The sequence below is a fragment of the Chrysochloris asiatica genome, unplaced genomic scaffold (assembly GCF_000296735.1).
Source record: "Chrysochloris asiatica unplaced genomic scaffold, ChrAsi1.0 scaffold00049, whole genome shotgun sequence".
NCBI lineage: Eukaryota > Metazoa > Chordata > Mammalia > Afrosoricida > Chrysochloridae > Chrysochloris > Chrysochloris asiatica.
Window position 1 is genome coordinate 13108988 of NW_006408567.1, and position 20441 is coordinate 13129428.

Below are 20441 nucleotides of genomic sequence, written 5' to 3' on the forward strand. Positions count from 1 at the left end.
GTGCTTACCATGTGCCAGTAATTGAGTGCTGTTTGTTTAAGAATCCATTTAATCCTTATAATTTCCTAATGAATTGAAAAAAAACAGAAAAGAAAGAAAGCCAAATCCTCTGCTGTCCAATTGACTGCCATGTGTTTCAGATTGTCCAATGGGGTTGCCATGTGTTTCAGAGTGGAATGTGCTCCGTAGAATTTTCCACAGCTCTCCATTTTTGGAAGCAGATCACCAGGCTTTTCTTCTGAGGTACCTCTGGGTGGACTTGAACTTCCAACCTTTTTGTTTACATGTTCGCTCCACCTAGAGACTCTTCTCCAAGGAGCTAGGTACTTTTCCTGCCATTTCTATTTTACAGATGGCTAACAGGGGCACAGAGGATTTGCGTAATTATGGTAAGATCACACAACTAGGGAGGGACCAAATTGGGATTTGAATTTGAAAGCCCACCCCTGAAATCAATCATAGCATTATGGATTTAGATGCTGCTTCCCTCATCCAATCCAATGCATTCCAAGGGCTCCCACGTTTATTCTGAGTGTCTTCTGATGGGACATCAGCTCTATGCTGTCTGAAGGGACAAGTGGACAAAGGACTGCTATCCTGCCTTCATAGTCCCAGGCTCCTGCGTCTCCATCAAAAGCCAGGAGAAAACTTGAAAAATAAAAGAAATTCCATATAAAATCCCTTATGTGCCCTTCTTCTCCCTGAAGCATGAAAGAGGAAATTGGGAAGAGATTCTGGAATATGAGTAACAAGATTATCCTTTTCCTTCTACCTGAATTGACCATCAGTAATTTGGCACAAATTCAATTTTAAAGCCAGGCTTTGTGATTTGTGGAAAAATGTATTAAATTAAACAGATCCCTGTCTGGGCAACAACTTCCCTCCTTTAGCAACATATGGCGGTGGCTCAGAGCCTGTCAAAGCTTGAGCACATGCAGAAATATTTTTTATAAAGAAAAAATAAAAGAAAAGAGCCTTTTAATCAGAGACACCAGAAAGGGAGCTCTGGATTTCCATGAGAAGCTTGGAGATGACTGGTCCTCCCTGGGAGTACCCAGAATGACAGAATATTCGAGTTTAAGACCATTCAGTGAATCGCTTGCTTGATAAATACGGAACCTGGGGCCAGGTGCTTGCTTGATAAATAGGGAACATGGGTGGTGAGTGCCTAAGCCTGAACATCAGCAGGTCTCTCAGTATAGCTTGTTCCTCCCTGAACAAAACATGCATCTCATGGGTGGTTTGTGGTGGGGATGAAATGAACCAATAACCTTAAGCTACTCTAGAAATACAGTGGTGGTGTGCCATCGTGGCACCTCCAACTCACAGCGACCCCATATAGGGTTTCTGACACTATAAATACTTGTTGTTGTTGTTGTGAAGTGCTGTTGAGTCGATTCTGACCCATAGCAACCCTGTATAGGGTTTCCTAGGAGCAGCTCGTGAGCTTGAACTGCTGACCTTGCAGTTCAAACGGCTCTGCAGTCTGGCGCATTAACCCACAGTGCCACACCAGGACTCCTTACGAGAGTGGAAAGTTTCCTCTTTCTACCTGAGAGCGAATGGTGAATTTGAACTGCTGATGTTTGTAGTTAACAACCCAATGGGTAACCCACTATGCCACCAGAGCGCCTTCTAGAAATGTGAGCTATCATTATTTTATTGTTATACTGCCAAACCAGTTGCTATGGAGTTTGAGTAGAGTTCCCAATGTAGGGTTACCAATGGCTGCTTTTTGGAAGTAGATGACCAGACCTTTCTTCTGAGGTACTTCCAGGTTGCCCCCAACCTTTTGTTTAACAGTTGAGTGTATTAACCATTGGCTTCACCTATGGACCAGTAGCATAGTGCAAACCAGGCAATGTCCTTACCATCTTGTTGCAATTGCTCCAAAAACCTCAGCATAGACACAACACAAATACCTGTTACAGCTTTGAAAGAAAAAAACAAAAAATCTTAACTGCTTCAGGATGCATCCTTAAGATGTCAGCTTTGTTTGACAACCAACAGAAGTATTTCTTTTAAACTCAGGTATGCAGCGTAGTGAATTATTTACTGTCTGTTCTAGCCATGTCCTGGTGTGGTGCTGTAGGATAAGCACAGGATTGCTAACAGCAAGGTCAGTGGTTCAAACCCACCAGCCACTCCTTGGAAACCCTATATAGTGTTGCTGTGAACTGACTTGACACCATCCAACAACAACAACAACTAGTCATAATCTTTGTAAACTTCCACCAAACAACTTTTGCTGATGGGTCTGGGTAAGAGAAGGTGGGGAAGATTCACTTGTGATTGTTAACAGGATTGTGGTTGTAAACACTTGGGAATCTAATGAGGGAATTGGTCATTGTTATTATCCTGCTGGGTTTAAAACAAGCCTTGTCAGAAGCAGGAGTGAAGCATCTCGCTATTATCAAAGAGAAAGAGCCAGGAGTGGAGCGTGTCCTTTGGATCCTGAGATCCTTGTGCACTGAACCTTCTCAACCCAGGCACAGAAAGCTGTGGCACTGGAGGAGAGGCAGAGAAGCAGCAGAACAAAGAACCAGAGCACGAGACAGAGTCATGGGCTTCCCAGTCCACGGAGCAAGTAAAGCTGAGTGACTTTGGACAGGAGGTTTGCTTGTAGAGTGGGGACTAGGTTTGCTGACCCACAGAGCCAGAGCCTGCAGGCTGAGGCTAATGGTTGAATGGTGTGTCCTGTGGGCATTTATCAGCATCCCTAAAAGAGCTTTGTAACAGAGAGAGGCCTGCCTGTGGGCCTGGCTGAGGAGAGGTTGTCCTGACTGGAACAACTGTGCCCTAAATGTTTTTGACCCTGAATTAACGTCCTTAATAAACCCCATAACTGTATGGTGTCTGAATTCTGTGTGGCCATTGCAGTGAATTTTTGAACCTGGTTAAGTCTAGAGGACTATAGGAGGAGTGGTTGGTATCATATTGCTTACAGGTAATCATGGTTGTTCCAGATAGCGGGCAATTTGCAACCACATACAGATGAAGAAGAACGGATCTTGAGACAAGCGATCCAAATAGACCACTTAATGGGCACAAATGCAAAGTTGAGCCCTTGAGCTTGTGCTGACTTTTACAGATATTTTAATAACTTTATCGTTATGTAATGTGCCATCTGATATGTACAAAGAGATGCACTAATGGAGTGAGAGTGGCCACAGGAGTGCAACAATCCCCTGGGAGTTAATAAAACAACCATGTTCACTTCCCTCCCGTGACCTGCAGCCTCAAGAAGTACAATTGCCAGTCCGATGAGCTCTCCCTCCCTTTTTTCTTGGAGACATTTTTTTAAAAATCCCAGAGTGAGCGTAGGCAGTAAGGGTCACCTCTTTGTGTCTTAAAACTGCCTGTGGAGTGACCCAGGTTGGACATGTAAAGCTGTAGGTTACAGGGGTACTTCTCCCGAAGTTACAAAGCTGAGAGAAGTAGCCACCTGAGACAGGTGAGCTCATGACACTCAGAGTAGCCCAGGCTCACCTGGGCTTCTGGGAAACCGCATTCTTCCACCTTGCGCAGGGATTCACTGCTTTGCTGACCCAAACCTGGCCATTCCCAACCCCAGAGCTGAAGGATCATAGGAGTATCCGTATTAATTAGCACTGAGCTGCTTCCAGCTCATGGTGACCCTGGTGTCAGAGCAGATCTGTGTGCCATACAGTTTTCAATGGCTGATTTTTAGAAATAAATACTTAAGAAAAAAGTTAAGTCTTAGGTATTCCTTCTGAGGCACTTCTGGGTGGATTAGAGCCTCCAGCCTTCAGTTAGCAGGCTACGGTATTTACCATTTACACTATCCAAGAAATTCTCTAAAGGATCTGTGTTATTGTTGTTGTTAAGTGCCGTCGAATCAGTTCAGACCTATAGTGACCCTGTATAGGGTTTCCAAGGAGTGACTGGTGAGCTCCAACAGCTGATGTTGCAGTTCAAATGACCTTGCAGTACAGCACATTAACCCACAATGCCACAGCAGGACTCTAAAGGATCAGTAGTGACCCCAATCCATTCTCCCAGAGAACTGTGCTTGCCACTAAAATGATGGAAATGTTGTTAAATAGAACCTATTAACCATGGAGCTCAGATTTAATGAGAGTGGGTAGAAGAACTAAATTTAGGTTACTACTTGTGTCTTAAGTTCTGGAATCCCCAGTTTTCACAATGATAGCCATAGTTTGTTATGATCCACACAGTTGAATGCATAGTCAATAAAACACAAGTAGGTATCTTTCAACCAATATCCATCTGATATCACAGTGATATCCCTCGTTCCATGTCCTCTTCTGAATCCAACTTGTATTTATGACAGTTCCCTGTTGATATACTGCTCCAACTGTTTTTGAATTATCTTCAGTATAATTTCACTTGCATATTATATAATGATTGTTAAGTGCCATCAAGCCAGTTCTGACTCATAACAACCCTGAGGCACAGATATGGTGAGTTTTAAACATCAAACCGACCTTGTGGTCCAGGGCTTATTCTATAGCACCACACCAGGAGTCCTTACATTGTTTAATTATCTTTACATTCTAATGGATCACCTTTTTTGGAACCACATATATGAATCTCTTCCAGTTGGTTGGCCAGTTTTCTAAATTTCTTGGCGTAGTTGAGTGAATACTTCCAGTCTGTTTGTTGAAACATCTCAGTTGGTTTACCATCAATTCCTGAAACCTTGTTTTTTGCCAATGCCTTTAGCTTTGACTTCTTCCTTCAATATCATGAGTTCTTGATCATATGTTACCACCTGAAATAGCTGAATGTTGACCAGTTCTTTTTGGTACAGTAACTCTGTATTCCTTTCATCACCTCCTTTTGATCCTTTCTGGATTATTCTTTTTTTTTTTTGCCATAAAACCTTTCAAGACTGCAACTTGAGGCTTCAGTTCTTTCAGCTTGATAAATGCCAAGTGTGTTCTTCCTTTGTGATTTTCTAAACCCAGGTCTTTCTATACTTCATTATAATCCTTAGCTTTACCTTTTCAAGCTTTATCTTTTCATCATTTCTTCAATTCACTTTAGTTACTCTAGGTTCAAGAGCAAGTTTCAGAGTCTCTCCTAACATCCATTTTTGGCCTTTTTAATGATACCTTGCTTTCTTCATGTATGATATCTTTGATGTCATCCCACAGCTCATCTGGTCTTTGGTCACTGGTGTATCAGATCAATTCTTAGATGGTGTCTAAATTCAGGTAGAATATACTCAAGGTCTGTCTTCAGCTTTTGCGGACTTGGTTCAGTTTTCTTCAGCTTCAATTTGCATATAAACAATGGTTGATCTTTTGGAAGTAGATCATCAGGCCTTTGGTTAGCAGTTGAGCGCATGTTAAACATTTATGCTACCCCGAGATTCTCTACCTTTACCAAAGGGCTATCTATGCAGATTAGAATTGAAAGATGATTTTTAAAAGATTAAAACTCTCTTTGGAATGTTTTAAACCCTGACCAGGTCCCTTGCTATGAAGCAGATTGTGACTTGACTGCTTCCTGTTTTACAGAGTAGAACTGCTCCATAGAGTCTTCTCAACTGTACTCTTTATGGATGCAGATTGGCAGGCTTTCTTCCATGGCATTGCTGGGTGGGGTCAGACTTCTGACCTTTCAGTTAGAAGTCAAACACAGACCGTTTGTGCCACTCAGGGGGCAAACAAGACTTTTAAGGTTCTGAGAATTCATGATGGTGTCTTCAGCCTGGTGTCTGGAAGAAATGACTGTTTTCTACCCAAGTTCTACTGCCCACGGCTCACTCAGGGACTTAGGATCATGTTTCTGCTTTTTTTTTTTTTTACTTGTAAATGCTTATTTCTTTTAAATAATAAATGTTATATTCTGTGCCGTTTAGGGCAGTCTGAAGTGGCTAATACTCAATATGAAGACTGTCTATAGTTTGCAGATTAGAAATCTACTGGCTAGGAAATGGTACACCCCCTTTTTTCTTATCCATCCTTAGGAAAAAAACAAACAAACAAACCTAATTGGTCAATGTTTGTTTTTAGGGTGAGTTCTACTGTTTTAATTTAAAAAAAAATACTAAAAAAAAAAAAACTTTTTTATTTTTTTAAATATTTACCATGGTGAGTAACTGAATCTCTAGTATTAAAATATAAAATGTTCTGCCAGAAAGAGATTATGGAAGAAAAGTCTATGGAAAGAAACTGGATTTGTCAGTGAAGGTTTTATTTACCTGAGTTTTGCAATAGGTATCTCTAATCTCCATAACAATTGGCCTGTTCTGCTGCTTTGAAAGCAATTGTTCAATATTCAGAAAGCTAGCATGGGGCTAAGGCCTTGAAAGAGAAATAGGAATAGATGATACAGATATAACACTGAGGTGGTTATTGAATATTGAGGCAAGAGAATCCCTCAGCCTCTGGACATTTTCTCCTAGAAGTTAGGCTGTGGGGTTCTTGGGCCAGAAGGAGAAAATAATTAAAGCTAGGAGAATATCTACTCTTCATAGATCACCGGCCTCATTATCAGATGTTCCACATTCATGACGACAGTAAAAAGCCTACTTAGCCAACTATTATGCACATTCATGACGCCTATCTGAGAGTTAAAACTGGCTGTGATGGATAAGGCTATGGGTTAACTTTGCTGGACCCTGATTCTTAGTGATCTGGGAGTTACATATGATCCTCAGTTTGGTGATCTGCTGTGGTCAGTCTCTATTTTCTCATGACGCCAATTTTCACAGAACCACTAGGTCTTTGGAACCTACCCATGTTAAGTGAGGAGTGGGTATAATCACAGTTCCTCAACATCATTTAAGTCACAAACGATGAACGTTAAAAAGTCCCAAGATAATTGAATTAAAGAGAGTGTGTCTTTTTCTTCCATACTCTAAGTAATAAAAATGATTACAAACAACAAAGTCTGAAGAACTCAAGCCGACAAGAAAACACAATGAATAATTTTTTAACCAGAGCCTTTTCCTCATATCAGCTTATGTTGTTTGTCCTTCTCTGGGTACAAACTCTTGGTAAACTTTGATACCACTTCATGGCTATAGTGAAAGTTTCTTTTTTAAATATTCAAACTTGAAAGGCTATCTTTGGGTGATTTGTAAATTTGGGATAAGAAACTATGCAAAGTGAATTACCATCCTTTCAAAATGAATGTTTGGCCCACAGTGCCTTGCAATAAAGCCATTTTAAATGAAGGTTGCTTGCTTCAAAACAACAGTGATAAGCCTAGCACTGGGGGTCAAATTCTTGAGTCCTTCCCAAGTGGCTGGTTTTGGTCTTCACATCATTTTCCATTCCTATGCTTACTGTCACTGACTATGTCATGGGCTCTGCAGCGCTGGGGTTCAAGGCACAAAGTGACCTTTTGCCTCCTTGGTATATTGTTTCCATGACCCAAGAGTAGAACCAAGGCCACAGGGAAGAGGCCCTGCTTCTCTACCAGTGTTGGGACCTCTGATTGCATTTGTATAGATGCTCTAGAAAAATTTAAGTAATATCTAATATCTGATATCATCTAGAAATAAAACAAAACAAAAGCTCCCTCCTTCTCCTGGTAGGGGAGTAAAAGTACCATGATGCTGAAACCCAGCAAATGACGGGCTACTTAAGAATAACTAGAAAACACAAGGGAGGTATTTAATCATCAGATGTTGTTCTTGCATCTCCCTGCCCCTCATATCTGTACTGGGCAATGGACAAGAGAACAGTATCTTTAGATTCATTCCATGTTGTCAGTGATAGTCTGATGCCCCTATCCTGTCTTACTGTAGTGTTCTGAAGGAGCCCTGGTGCAGTGAGTGGTACAAACCCACTAGTCACTCCACAGGAAAAAGATAGGCAGTCTTCTTCCATAAGGATTGATAGCCTTGGAAACTCCATGGAGCAGATCTACTCAGTCCTATCAGAAATGGCTAGATAGCAGTGTGTTTGTTGGTGGGGTGAGTGGGGGTGGGAATAGTGTTGCATGTTGGCTTCCAAAAAGAAATGCCTGTCTTCTAATCCCTAGAGACTGTAAAGGTGATATTATTTGCAAAATGGGTCTTTGCAGATGCAATGATATGAAGGATCTCCAGATATCCAGGTGCTAGTCAGCCCTAAATCTAATGACAAGTGTTCTTATGAAAGAAGGAAAGAAGACACAGAGGAGAAGTCTATGTGAAGACAGAGCTAGAGATTGGAGTGATGCAGTCACAAACCAAGAACTCCCAAGAACCACCAGAAGATGAAAGAGGCAAGGAAGGATTCTCTTCTAGAGCTTCCAGAAGGAATGTGACCTCTAAGTCTGTAAAACAATGAATTTCTGTTGTTTTAAGCCAACAAGTTTGTGGTGATTTTTTTATAGCAGCCATAAGAAACCATTACATTTGCCATTGTTTTGATGTTAATCATAATGTTGTTGTTGTTGTTGTTAAAAGATGTCAGGTTGGTTATGACTCATAGTGACCGCTATGTAGAACAGAAGGAAACACTGTTAGGTCCTGCTCCATCCTCATAATCATTGCTATATTTGAGTCCATAGTTGCAGCCACTCGGTCAATCTTTCTCATTGAGGGCCTTCCTCTTTTTCTCTAACCCTCTACCAAGCATGATGTCTTCTCCAGAGATATCATGATGTCTATCATGATGTCCCTACTGATAAACATGTCCAAAGTATGTCTTACTACCACTGCTTCTAAGGATCATCCTATCTGTACTTCTTCCAAGACAGATTTGTTTGTCCTTTGGTAGTCCATTATGTATTTGACAGGAGTCCTGGTGTGGTGCCGTAGGATAAGCACTTGAACTCAAGGTCAGTTTGAACAACAAGGTTTGCAGTTCAAACCCACCAGCTGCTCCTTGGAAACCCTATACAGGGTCACTATGGGTTGGAACGGACTCTATGGCACTTAAAAATTCTTCCCCAACACCGTAATTCAAATTCATCAATCAAAATAGTTAATGACCATAATAGCTAGCAGTGATTAAATGTTAATCATGGACTGACTTAATATACAGTGGTTTATATTTTACCATGATCCTAGGGTGTGCAAGGATTATTATTACTCCAATTTTGCAGATGGGAAAACTGATGATTTAAGAGGTTATTTGCAAAAAGTCCTACAGCAATAAAGGGTGATCACCAGTTTTGAATGAAAGCTGTCTGCCTGTCTAGCCCTACTTCTTAGCCATCATGGACTCCTGGTGTGGAGTTGTAGGATAAGCACTGAACTGCTAACCACAAGGTTCAAACCCACCAGCCACTCCTTGGAAACCCTATGCAGGTGAGATGGAACTGACTCGACAGTGCTGAACAACAACAATGATGTCATGCTCTGCTTAGAGAAGTACAAACAGATGTTTTTTAGAATCAAGGATGGTGACACCATGACTCGCTTACTTTGGTTATCAGGAATGAGGAATCTCTAGAAAAAGACAACACCTTCATGTTTGGTAATGTACAGGGACAGTGAAAACAAGGGAAACTTTCAGTGAGATGGACTGACAGTCTGGATGTAATGAACAACTAGATCTTACAGATAGAGAAGGGCTGGCAGGGCTTTAGTTTGTTATACATAAACAGGAACCGACTCAACAGCAAGACCACCACCACCACCATGGTGTGCTGTCTTTCCTGCCGTTAGAGTCCCAGCTTAACCCTCCTGCTGTTTAAGCATCAGTACCAATGCTGACCCAGGAATTCCAGATCACTGATCTCTGACAAGTAAATGCTCTCACTACAGCTTTCTTAAAAGCGATTTTCTGAAAATGTGCATGTGAACAGGCTTATGAGAATAAGGGGAAACGTTCAGAAGGGATCAAGTCCACAGAATGAATAGTTGGTCATTCATTTCAAGCCATCAAGTGGACCCCTCTTTCCTTCTAATTAAAAGGGGTGTTCACAGGGTATGAACAATCTACCCAATATGTACTGGTCACTTAATCAATCTGTACCTATTCTGACTCACAGCAACCCTGCAGAGGGTTTCCAAGGAGCGGCTGGTGAGTTTGAATCACCAACCTTGTGGTTAGCAATCCAGTGTGGTGAGAGCTTGCCACTGTGTCTTTGAGGGGCTGGTTTATTAAATTCTTTAACTTTAAGGTGCTTGCAGATACATTACATGTATTTGAGTAGCGCTAATGGAATCACAGGAGCTCTGGTAGTGTAGTGGTTACGAATCGGGCTGCGAACCTTAAGGTCAGCAGTTCAAATCTACCAGTTGTTCCGCGGGAGAAAGATGAGGCTTTCTGCTCCCATAAAGATTTACAGCCTCAGAAACCCTGTACAGGGTCACTATGAGTTGGAACCGACTCCACGGCACACAGTCACCACCATGGAATCAAGCACTTGACCTCAAGGTCAGTTTGAACTACAAGGTCAGTGGTTCAAATTTACCAGTCACTCCTCAGAAACCCTATACAGGGCCACTGTAAGTTGGAAGACAGCACATAACAAGAAAAATAACAAGTGGAGTCCTGGTGTGGTGCTGATAGATAACTACTAGACTGCCAACCTCAAGGTCAGCAGTTCGAACCCACCAGCTGCTCCTCAGAAACTATACAGGATGGCTATGAGTTGGAACCAACTCGATGGCACCTAACAACAACAATTTTACTCTAGTATGAAGTTCCTGGGTAGTGCGAATAGTTAACAAGCTCAGCTGCTAACTGAAAGGTTGGACGTTCCAGTCTACCCAAGGTACCTCAGAAGAAAGCCCTGGTGATCTACTTCAGAAAATTCAGCCACTGGAAACCTTATAGGGTTCAATTCTACTCAGGCACACATGGGATTACTGTGAATCAGAACTAACTTGATGGAAAATGTTTTTTACTGCTGATTCGAGGCAGTACTGCGTTGGTCAGGCTTATGGTTGGACTATCCATATGGTTTGGGAGTGCAGTGGCCCTGTAGGATAAAAATTGGACTGTGAACCATAAGGTCAGTGGTTCAAGACCATCAGTTACGTCACAAGAGAAAGATGAGGCTTTCTGCTTCTGCAAAGATGTACAGCCTCAGAAACACTATACAGGGTCACTATGAGTCAGAATAGGTACAGATTAAATAAATCTGGCGAAAGAATACAACCCTGGCACATACCTTTCCTGATTTTAAACCATTTAGTATCCCCTCGTTTTGTTCGAACCACTACCCCTTGGCCTATGTATAGATTCCTCCTGAACACAATCAAGTGTTCAGGAATACCCATTGTTTACAATGTTGTCCATAGCTTGTCATGATCCCTAATTGAAAGCCTTTGCATAGTCAATAAAGCAAAAATAAACATCTTTCTGGTAGTCTCTGCTTTCAGTCAAGATCTATTTGACATCAGCAATGATAACTTTAGTTCCACGTCCTCTTCTGAATGGTGAGCAAATAATCCACAAAGCTGAATTATATGAAAAAGAGCATGGCACCAGGATTAGAGGAAGAATCATTAACAATCTGCGATTTGCAGATGATACAACTTTGTTTGCTGAAAGCTCAGAAGACTTAAAATACGTATTGATGAAGATAAAGACCGCAGTCTATAGTACGGATTGCACTTCAGTGTAAAGAAAATAATCCTCACCACTGGACAATAAATAACATCATGATAATGGAGAAAAGATTGAAGCTGTAGAAGACTTCATTTTGTTTGGACCCATTATCAACACTCATGGAAGTAGCAGTCAAGAAATCAAACAACATACTGCATTAGGCAAACCTGCTGCACAAGACCTCAAAGTGTTCACAAAGATGTCAATCTGAGGACTAAGGTGCACCTGGTCCAAGCCATGGTATTTATTTTCAATTGCCTCATATGCATGTGAAAGGTGGTCGATGAATAGGAAGACCAAGGAAGAATCAATGCATTTGAGTTATGTTGTAGGAGAAGCATATTAAAAATACCACGGTCTGCCAGAAGAACAAACAATTCTGTGTTTGTTCACCTCCTTAGAAGCCAGGATGGTGAGATGTTATCTCTCATATTTTAGAACATTATCTGAAGGGACCAGTCCCTGGAGAAGGATATCATGTCCTTGGCATAGTGGAGGGTCAGCGAAAAAGAGGAAGACTCCCAACAACACAGATTGGTATAGTGGCAGTAACAATGGGTTTAAGTTTAACAAAGATTGTGAGGATGGCACAGGACCGGGCAGTGTTTCGTTCTATGCTTTGAGTTGGAAACAACTCGACAACATCTAACAACAACTTGAGTCGGAACTGACTTGAAGGCACTTAACAACAGGAACAGCATCCATCTATAGAGCCACAGAGAGTTAAGGGAAGGCTGGATTGTATACTTAAACGGTGGTTAAGTAACTCAGGTGAGAAAACAAGGACAAACAGCACTGTGTCTTTTAGTCACGTCAAACTCGAGAAAGTCAAACTCAAGAAAACCAAAGGCACAGGGAGACAGACAAGGAATCAAAGGCGTGTGTTTTGTTGTTGTTAAATAAGAAGACTCTTAGCTTGCTTTCGATCCCCCTTTCCCCTGCAATGCAATTCAATCGTCGGAGCTTTTAGACTCAGCTTTAAATTTTAGTTTATGCGGCACCAGCTAAGAACACAGCAAACAGTAACTAGTTTGCAACTCCTGCCTGAGAATGTTTCTAATTCTATTAACTTTGTAACCTCTGGCTGCAGCTGCAGCTTGCGGCAGCTCAGCTCTTCATTCTCCCATTTTACTGTCTTCCTGTCTCTTTTGGCTTCTTTCTCTCTTCCTTCCTCTCTCCTTTATTCTTTCCTTATCTTTATTCACCAGAATGGCAGATTCACATTTCTTTTCTGTAAAAGACTCTCAAACCTTCTTCCCTGGGGTAAAGGGTTAAGAGTTATGGATAAATAAAACCATTCGCTTTCCATTTTAACAGCATATCAAAGATGTTGATTTCTAGCACTGGCGTTCTTTATGTAATCATTAAATGATGACTTTTTGATCTGTATATGGGATTCCTGGAGTTTTATTGGACCCTCTACTTCTAAGGTAGTTAAACAGCCCCAAGCTCCTCCCTTTGTTTTTTTTTTTTAAAAAAAAAAAACAAAAACCAAACTTTTAGAACTTCTTGAACAAGAAAGGAGGTAAGAAGGGAAAGAGAGAAAAGAAAGATGGAAAGAAAGAAAGAGAAACAGACAAAAAGAAAGAAGACATGAAAGAAATAGTTTGATATTTTACTCCCCAGGTTGGAAGATAATTTACTTCCTCCTCCTCCAGAAAGATGAAGCTTCTTTTCTTTTTTCTTCCTTGCCAAGCCAGCCGATGAAGAGAGAATCCGGCAGACACACTAACCCCATTCAGCAGAGAAACAGAGTTAGTTCAATGTCTTGAAGTGTTTCAGAGACAAGAGTGCCAGAGAGCACTACAATATGGTACTGTGAAAGTAACTTTAACTTGTGGGGTAAATAACTAACTACCCAAACAAAAAATCATTTGGAATGCCACAAATCAGGAGACGATGTGGAAGGTCAGGGGCCCCTTTTGGCCATATGGACCTTTCAAAGGAAGGCACCCACACCTGGGAGCTGGTCTGATGTGGACAGCATTTGGAAACTACGAAGGCTTTGATTCCAAAGGCCCCTTAAGAGAAGCTTACATGTAAGTGCTTCTCAGTTTGCTGTCAAATAGCAAAGAGTGAACAGGACGAGTGAATGGGAAGCCCACTCCTGCTCACACATCTCTGTTGTTGTTGCTTAACACCATCTAATTGGTTCTGACTCACAGTGACCTTGTAGAGAGTTTCTAAGGAGCCAGCTGGTGGGTTTGAACCACTGACCTTGTAGTTAACAGTCTAGTGCTTATCCGACAGTGCCATACCAGGATTCTACATCTCTGTTAGAGATTCATCGTTCTGGGTCAAATACCCTTTTCTTTCTGTCTTCAAATACAAATGGTTTGCACTCAAAGGAGATAATTTATTAAGGCACCTATCACAGAGTATGGCCCCTAAGCAGGTGTACGGTGCCTAAAATTCAGTATTATTGTCGCCTCGAATAGTAATAATAGAGCACGTTCAATGCAGGATTGCCAAATGAGTGACTAGCCCAACATTTCTCCCATCTGTCCCTTTGTGACTGGGATTCTTCTTGACACTGGCCAGTCCTCTATCTAATCGATCCTCATGAACAATTTGCCTCTCCCACCAGCATAGAAAGGTCTGGGTTTGAGTCCAAGCTCCATCACTTCCTGTCTTGGAGGTGGTGGACAATTTTTAACTGCTGAGGTTCAGTTTCAAATACGTAAATCATACCACAAAATTGCTGTGGAAAAAAACAACATGTACAAAGGGACTGACCCATGTCAAAATACCTTATAACTGGTCCAATTGAAGAGCTAAACTTTAAACCCAGATGTTTTCAACAATACACGTAAGAACCATAAAACTGATCTCTTAATTTATCTGGTTTTAACAGTTTTTTTTTTTTTTTTTACACTGGCAGATATTAGTCAGCCCCCATCTTCCCAGAAAAGAGGAAGTAACATACTTTTAAACGTGGTTCATCATTTTTGGTACTGTTGTTACTGTTAAGTGCTACTGAGTTGGTTCCGACTCATAGCAACCGTGTATAGGGTTTCTGAAGAACAGCTGGTGGGCTTGAACTGCCAATCTTGTGGTTCAAAGTCCAGTGCTGATCCTACAGCACCACGCCAGGAGTCCATTTTTGGTATATCAGGAACCAAATTCTTAAAAGGCTTTTAATGCTTTTTAAAATGCTTGAAGCCATCACGAAGTGGGAGGGGTGGATGAACTGGCATCTATACATCAGTGTGGCTGCTTCTCTGGAAACAGTCCTGACTGGATGTTTCAAAAGGACAGGCGAAACCTTTCCTTCCCACGTATATAAAAGAATGATAAAACCAGACACTGTCAAAGTTTATGATGTTTTGACTTGTATAACTGTGTACCCAGGACATAAATGGATTGCTATTTAATTTCTTTTAAGACCTGGTAAAATAGGAAGTTGATAACCTCAGCCCTTTCATAATTATACCAGAGCCCAAACATAGCACATTGCCGTCGAGTTGATTCTGACTCACAGTGACTATTTAGGACAGAAAAGAGCTGCCCTATAGGGTTTGCAAGCGTATAATCTTTATGGAAGGAAGGAGACTGCCACTTTTTTCTCCTGTGGAGTGGCTGGGTGAGTCTGAACCGCTGACATTTTGGTTAGCAGCTAGGCACTTTAATCACTGTGCCACCCAGGATCCTTTTTTATAGTTGAAACCTCAACAAACAAACAGTGGTTTGGTGGTATGGTAACCTGCCCCCCCCCCCCCCCCCCGCCACCGCCACAATCCTGCTTTAGATCATTGGAGATGTCTGTTTTGAACGGTTCTCAAGCACATCTGATTCTAGACAAACAGAGGTGTTATTCTAGATCTGTGATTTCTTACCAGCAGAGTGAAGGGAACAGGGCTACCTCTGATGAAACTGCTCCCTTTAAACCCCAGCGGTCCCTCTGAGGCCCCAGTTACCAACGTGTTAGAGAAGCTGAAAACATTCACACATCACACTGCTGTAGAGCGGCTCTGAAGACTTTTGGCGTGACCGCTGCCACTTCAAAGAGAGCCATAAACACATGCTGAATTTTGTTATTGTGTCTTCTTAAATATAATATCGAAACTCTGTGACTAAGCCTAGAAAGTAACCATTTTTACTACATGTACAGAATACAATAAAGGTTCTGGCTGCAAGGGGCTTTCATGTTATCCCTACTAACATTCTAATGTCAGGAAAAATCTCCAGGGTCTACTCAAAGCATGTTGTTGTTCAGTACCGTGGAGTTGGTTCTGACTCATGTGACCCTATACAGGGTTTCCAAGGCTGTAAATCTTTATAAGAGCAGAATGCCTCATCTTTCTCCCACGGAACAGGCTGGTAGTTTCGACCTTGAGGTTAGCAGCCCAATTCATAACACTATGCTACCAGAGCTCCTTCTTCATGCGGAGGGTAAAATACCAGTTTCTTTTAGGGAGTGGGGGAAGATGAAAGGAGTTTTACATGAAAAGATCCTGGATATTTTTATTCTTTAAAAAGTGATCCATACAACCTTACAAGTGAAGAACTAAATATCAAATTCATATTTTGGAAAGTAAGCACATCAGTAATATGGTTAACACATTCTTTTAAGCAGGACCAAGCCCCTAGGGGACTCTAAAAGCGAGTTGTTATTGCTTAGATGTTGCAGAAGGACAAAGTTTTTAAAAGGAACAAGACAGGCGTGATGACTCTATGTTAAACCTGATACTCTGCTAAGCAGATAGTATTTCCAAAGTAGCTGAAGAATTCACGTCCATGGCTGTGCCTCTACCCACAGGGCTCCTGGCTGTTGAGAAGAGAGTTCAACAAGCCTTCCCAGACTTTTATTTGGATTTTTTTTTTTTCTTTTTCCTTTTGGGGTTCAGGCAGCACAGTTAATGAAGAGGGAGACAGGCTATACACCTCACCAAAATCTTCTGAAACAAAGCAGACTCCATGGTGGTCATTTCCATGTGCCCCCGTGTCGCTAAACTTTCCACGGCTTTTTGAAAGGCACTTAGTAGTTTTAGTTCCACTCTCAGTTGGAAAAAAGTCCCTGGGTAGCACAAATGGCTGACACTCAACTATGGTGCTGTAGGATAAACATTGAACTGCTAACCACAAGTGTGACAGTTCAAACCCACCAACTGCTCCTCGGAAATCCTATACAGGGTTACCATGAGTTGGAACTGACTTGACAGCACTTAATTAACTTCAAGGTTGGTTGACCATACCGTGTATGGAAGAATGGCTTGCCAATCTGCTTCTGGAAAATTAAAGCCAAGCAAACATATGGAGCCAGTCTATGCTGTAACATACGGAGTTACTGTGTATCAGAATGAACTCTCTCACTGGAAACAGGTTTTCTTTTTTTATTAGTAGGAAAGGTGCTGCTGGTTGGTGCAAATGGTTAATGCACTTGGCTAGCACTATGAGTCGGGACGGACTCCACAGCACTTAACAATAACTACCTGAAACATTAGTAGGTATGATTTACTTCCAGCAAATCTGACACCGAGAACCCTATAGAGCACAGTTCTACTTTGACACACATGAGGGCACCGTGAGTCAGAGGTGACACAATGGCAACTGGGTTTCAGTAGGAAAAGGCACATCCTAGTAATATCGTTGTAACCTAGTTACAAATGATGTTATAGATGGCGCCCCGAAAATGACACAAACTCATTTAAATGATCCTAAACAGAAGATGAAGAAACACTTGTGAGTGCTTTCTCCTCTTTAGAAGTATCATTTCACTCCAGCGCCTCCCTCTCACTTAAGTGCCATTTAACCCAATTTACCCATACACACTTGCATTTTGGAAGGTCTTTTTAAAAAGATCAATATGCATTTTTGAATAATTATCAAAGATTATTAAGCACCCAGAGACCAATGATTGCATGGCACTTCTTTCTAAACACACCTAAGATGAGAATTTACATGGAAAGCAATCCCTAAATTCTAAATTCGGGTTTCTGTTTGTATTTTAAAAAGGGCTACTCTACAGAAAGGCTGTATAGCAGCTTTGTGCATTGCATTTTGTTGTTAAGATTTCTTGGGGAATTTTCCACTGCTGTAAAGCCATCTCTCCAGAAACATAACTGCTGACCCTAATGGTGTGGACCCTCATGCTCTAAGACAGGTTTCACATGTGCTAACCACTAAAAAACTCTACAGGGAAACACCTCATGTAGGGGTCGGTTACCCAAAGAAGTAGTGAAGCCCACGTGGACTTGTTCATTACAGATTAGTAAATAATTAGTAAATAAGCACAATGCTCACCTTGCTTACTGGGTAGTTACTGCTGTTGTCATGTCAATCTTAACCCATGATGACCCACATGTTACAGAGTAGAACTGTTCCTGAGGGTTTTCTTTGCTGGAATCTTTATGAAAGCAGATCACTAGGCCTTTCTTCACAGTGCCACAGGTGGGTTCAAGTCCCCAATCTTTAGGTCAGTAGTCTACGAGTCAAATGCAGACCCTTCGTGCCATTCAGGAACCACAAAGGAGTGCTGCTGGCTGGCTGTGTGCTGCCCGTTCTGACGACTCATAGTGACCCTTTACAGGGCTACAGAGGTTATAAATCTTCATGGAAGAGAAAGTCTCATCTTTCTCCCGTGGAGCGCCTGGTGTACTGAAATTGCTGACCTTTCAGGTTAGCAGCTCAACATGCTACTCGAAGTGCTACTGTGCCGGAAATGCTACAGAATGTAGGATGCTTGTACATGTACAAGACAAGTCAGGAAGAAAAAAACACACTGAAGGACCAGCATGGGCCTGAAAAAGCCAATTGGTTTCATCAAAGAAAGGTGAGGAGCTACCATGTTCCTGAGCTACCAGCACCTACCTGACTACTTGCCCTGTCCCTGAGCTGTGCGCTGCTTATCATTTTTGATTTTTATTTATTATTATTATTTTTCTGTTTTCCACACCCACTGCTCTGAGGAAGGAATATGACTGTGACCATATCATATACAGCCATGTCCTGTAGGGCTTAGAGAAAAATGACTGCATTTCACCCATTTTCAATGATATCACAGAGCAAACAGTAATTGACGTCAGTGGCTCCTACAGTGTAAGTGATCTAATTTGTGGGGCCTCAGAACTTTGTGTATTATTGAATTTGGCACAGTGGGTTATGTGCAATTATTGTATTTATTTTACAGTGTTTTGGAAGTTGCCAGCTAGCCCTATGGTAAGGGTGTGTGTATGAGCACGACTGCATTCTTTATGGACTTGCAAATAACATTCTATATGTGATGGCATCTAGACATCCTTAATACTTCTTTATATTTTTTAATCCTGCAAAAACATGCATTAGATACAAAGCCCCACAAATAATTTGAAGACAAGAACGTGAAACATCTTTACCTTTACCTGCCTTGATCTGTGTGTGTTTGTGTGTGTATCTTTCCTGCTGGGTAGGTCAGAAAATGGTGTAGCTAAAGCTAACCTAAAAATATTTCAAGAATATATATGTATGTGTGCATATGTACTCAAGAATACACACACACACGCACATGCACATTCATAGCTCCCAATTTTCTATTTAGGATCTTGTTACAAGGCAGATTCTGATTCAGTAGGCCTGGAGTGGAACCCAACACACTGCCTTCCTAAGGAGTTTCCAGGCCTTGGGATGCTGCTCATCATGGGACCACCATTTGAGTATCAAGGAGAAGCCATGATTAGTCTGGGTGGGTTTTGCGCTTGGATGGCCAGGTCTCTGATTGATGGTCCAGGAAGGTGAGGTGGGCAGCGGGGTTCTTGCAGGTACTTACCCTGAATCTGACTCTGAGGCTGAGGGTTAAAGGCAGTGGAATGGTTCAAGGAGGCTCGAGAGTTGGGTGTGGGGGCTGGGTGGTGCGGGCTGACCCTCATGGCTGTGCGCCGTAGCTGCTCCAGTTCACTGAGCCGCTCAGAAAAGGACAAGCTCCCAGGCTTGGTTTGATCATCTAGTTTCTGACGATGTCCTATTGTGGGGAGCGGGGTGGAGAGGGGACAGGAAAGAAGGGAGGAAGGGAGGGAGGGAAGAGATCAGAAAATGTACTGTGGAGTTTTCTTATCTTTCCCCTCCCTTTCCCCATGCCAGATGTGGATTTGCTAGAGATTTGCAAAGGTGGTTGTCTCCCGGTGGGAACTCAAGAGTTGTTCACAAAGCTCTCACCACACAGGGCCACAGGGTCCCCGCCCCCCCAGTGTGGGCCTGACACTACCCCACCCTCTGCACCCATGTCTACTGGGCAGTAGCCAGTGGACCAGCAGGGCTTGGTGGTGGTGGTGGTGATGGCAGACAGGAGGAGAGGTGCCCTGGTTGTTGGCACTTGGCCACACATTGTAGCAGCCATGAAAGGTGACTTTAGCAGCTCCTCACTGCACACCGAACCACAGGCAGGTTTTAGAGTCAGCAAAGTGGTCCCTGGAGTTAGCCATCGTCTCTTCACAAAGGAAATGAGATGTGGCTGTGAACCCGCAGGTGCACGGTCCAGGGGGAGGCTAGGTTCCTGTCAAATGGTGGCTCCTTATTCCCTCAGTCTCTCTCCTTTTCCTCATGAGCACTCTTTCTCTCTAGAAGCCAACTTCCTGGGTGCACCCCCACAGAGGGAGTTGGCAGGAAGTTGCAGGTGCCTTGCTTAATATTCCCAGCAGGCTAGGGCTTACTGGGCCCCAGGAGAACATGCAGACTTGATGATGTTCCCCAGGGAGCTCAGATATCCAAGATGGCCCCTCAGTGCCTGTGGAGAGTATTAGTGGCCTCTCCTCATCAAAATCACAATCACCAGGATGCTGGGCCTAGATTCCCTTCTTAATCTATCATCAAAATATCTCTGAACTATAGATTCAGCTCTGTAGAGCAATAGGGGGCAAGCAGACACCCTCCTGCTCCCTCCTTACCCCAACAATTGAAATAAAGACTCATTGACCATTACAAAAACAAAACAAAACACCCTGATTGCCAACTCTCCTTAGAACAAGATTGGAGAAG

At 42.3% G+C, this 20441-nt stretch overlaps 1 protein-coding gene across 2 annotated transcripts in view; it reads right to left on the minus strand.

The window, feature by feature from the left end:
* The window catches only part of RUNX1 (runt-related transcription factor 1), a 353781-nt gene that overhangs the window by 35634 nt on the left and 297706 nt on the right, over positions 1–20441 (minus strand). For both annotated transcript variants that reach the window (XM_006862559.1, XM_006862560.1), the window contains one exon: positions 19237–19428. In XM_006862559.1, the coding sequence (XP_006862621.1) occupies positions 19237–19428 (192 nt within the window). The remainder of the gene's footprint in view (positions 1–19236; positions 19429–20441) is intronic.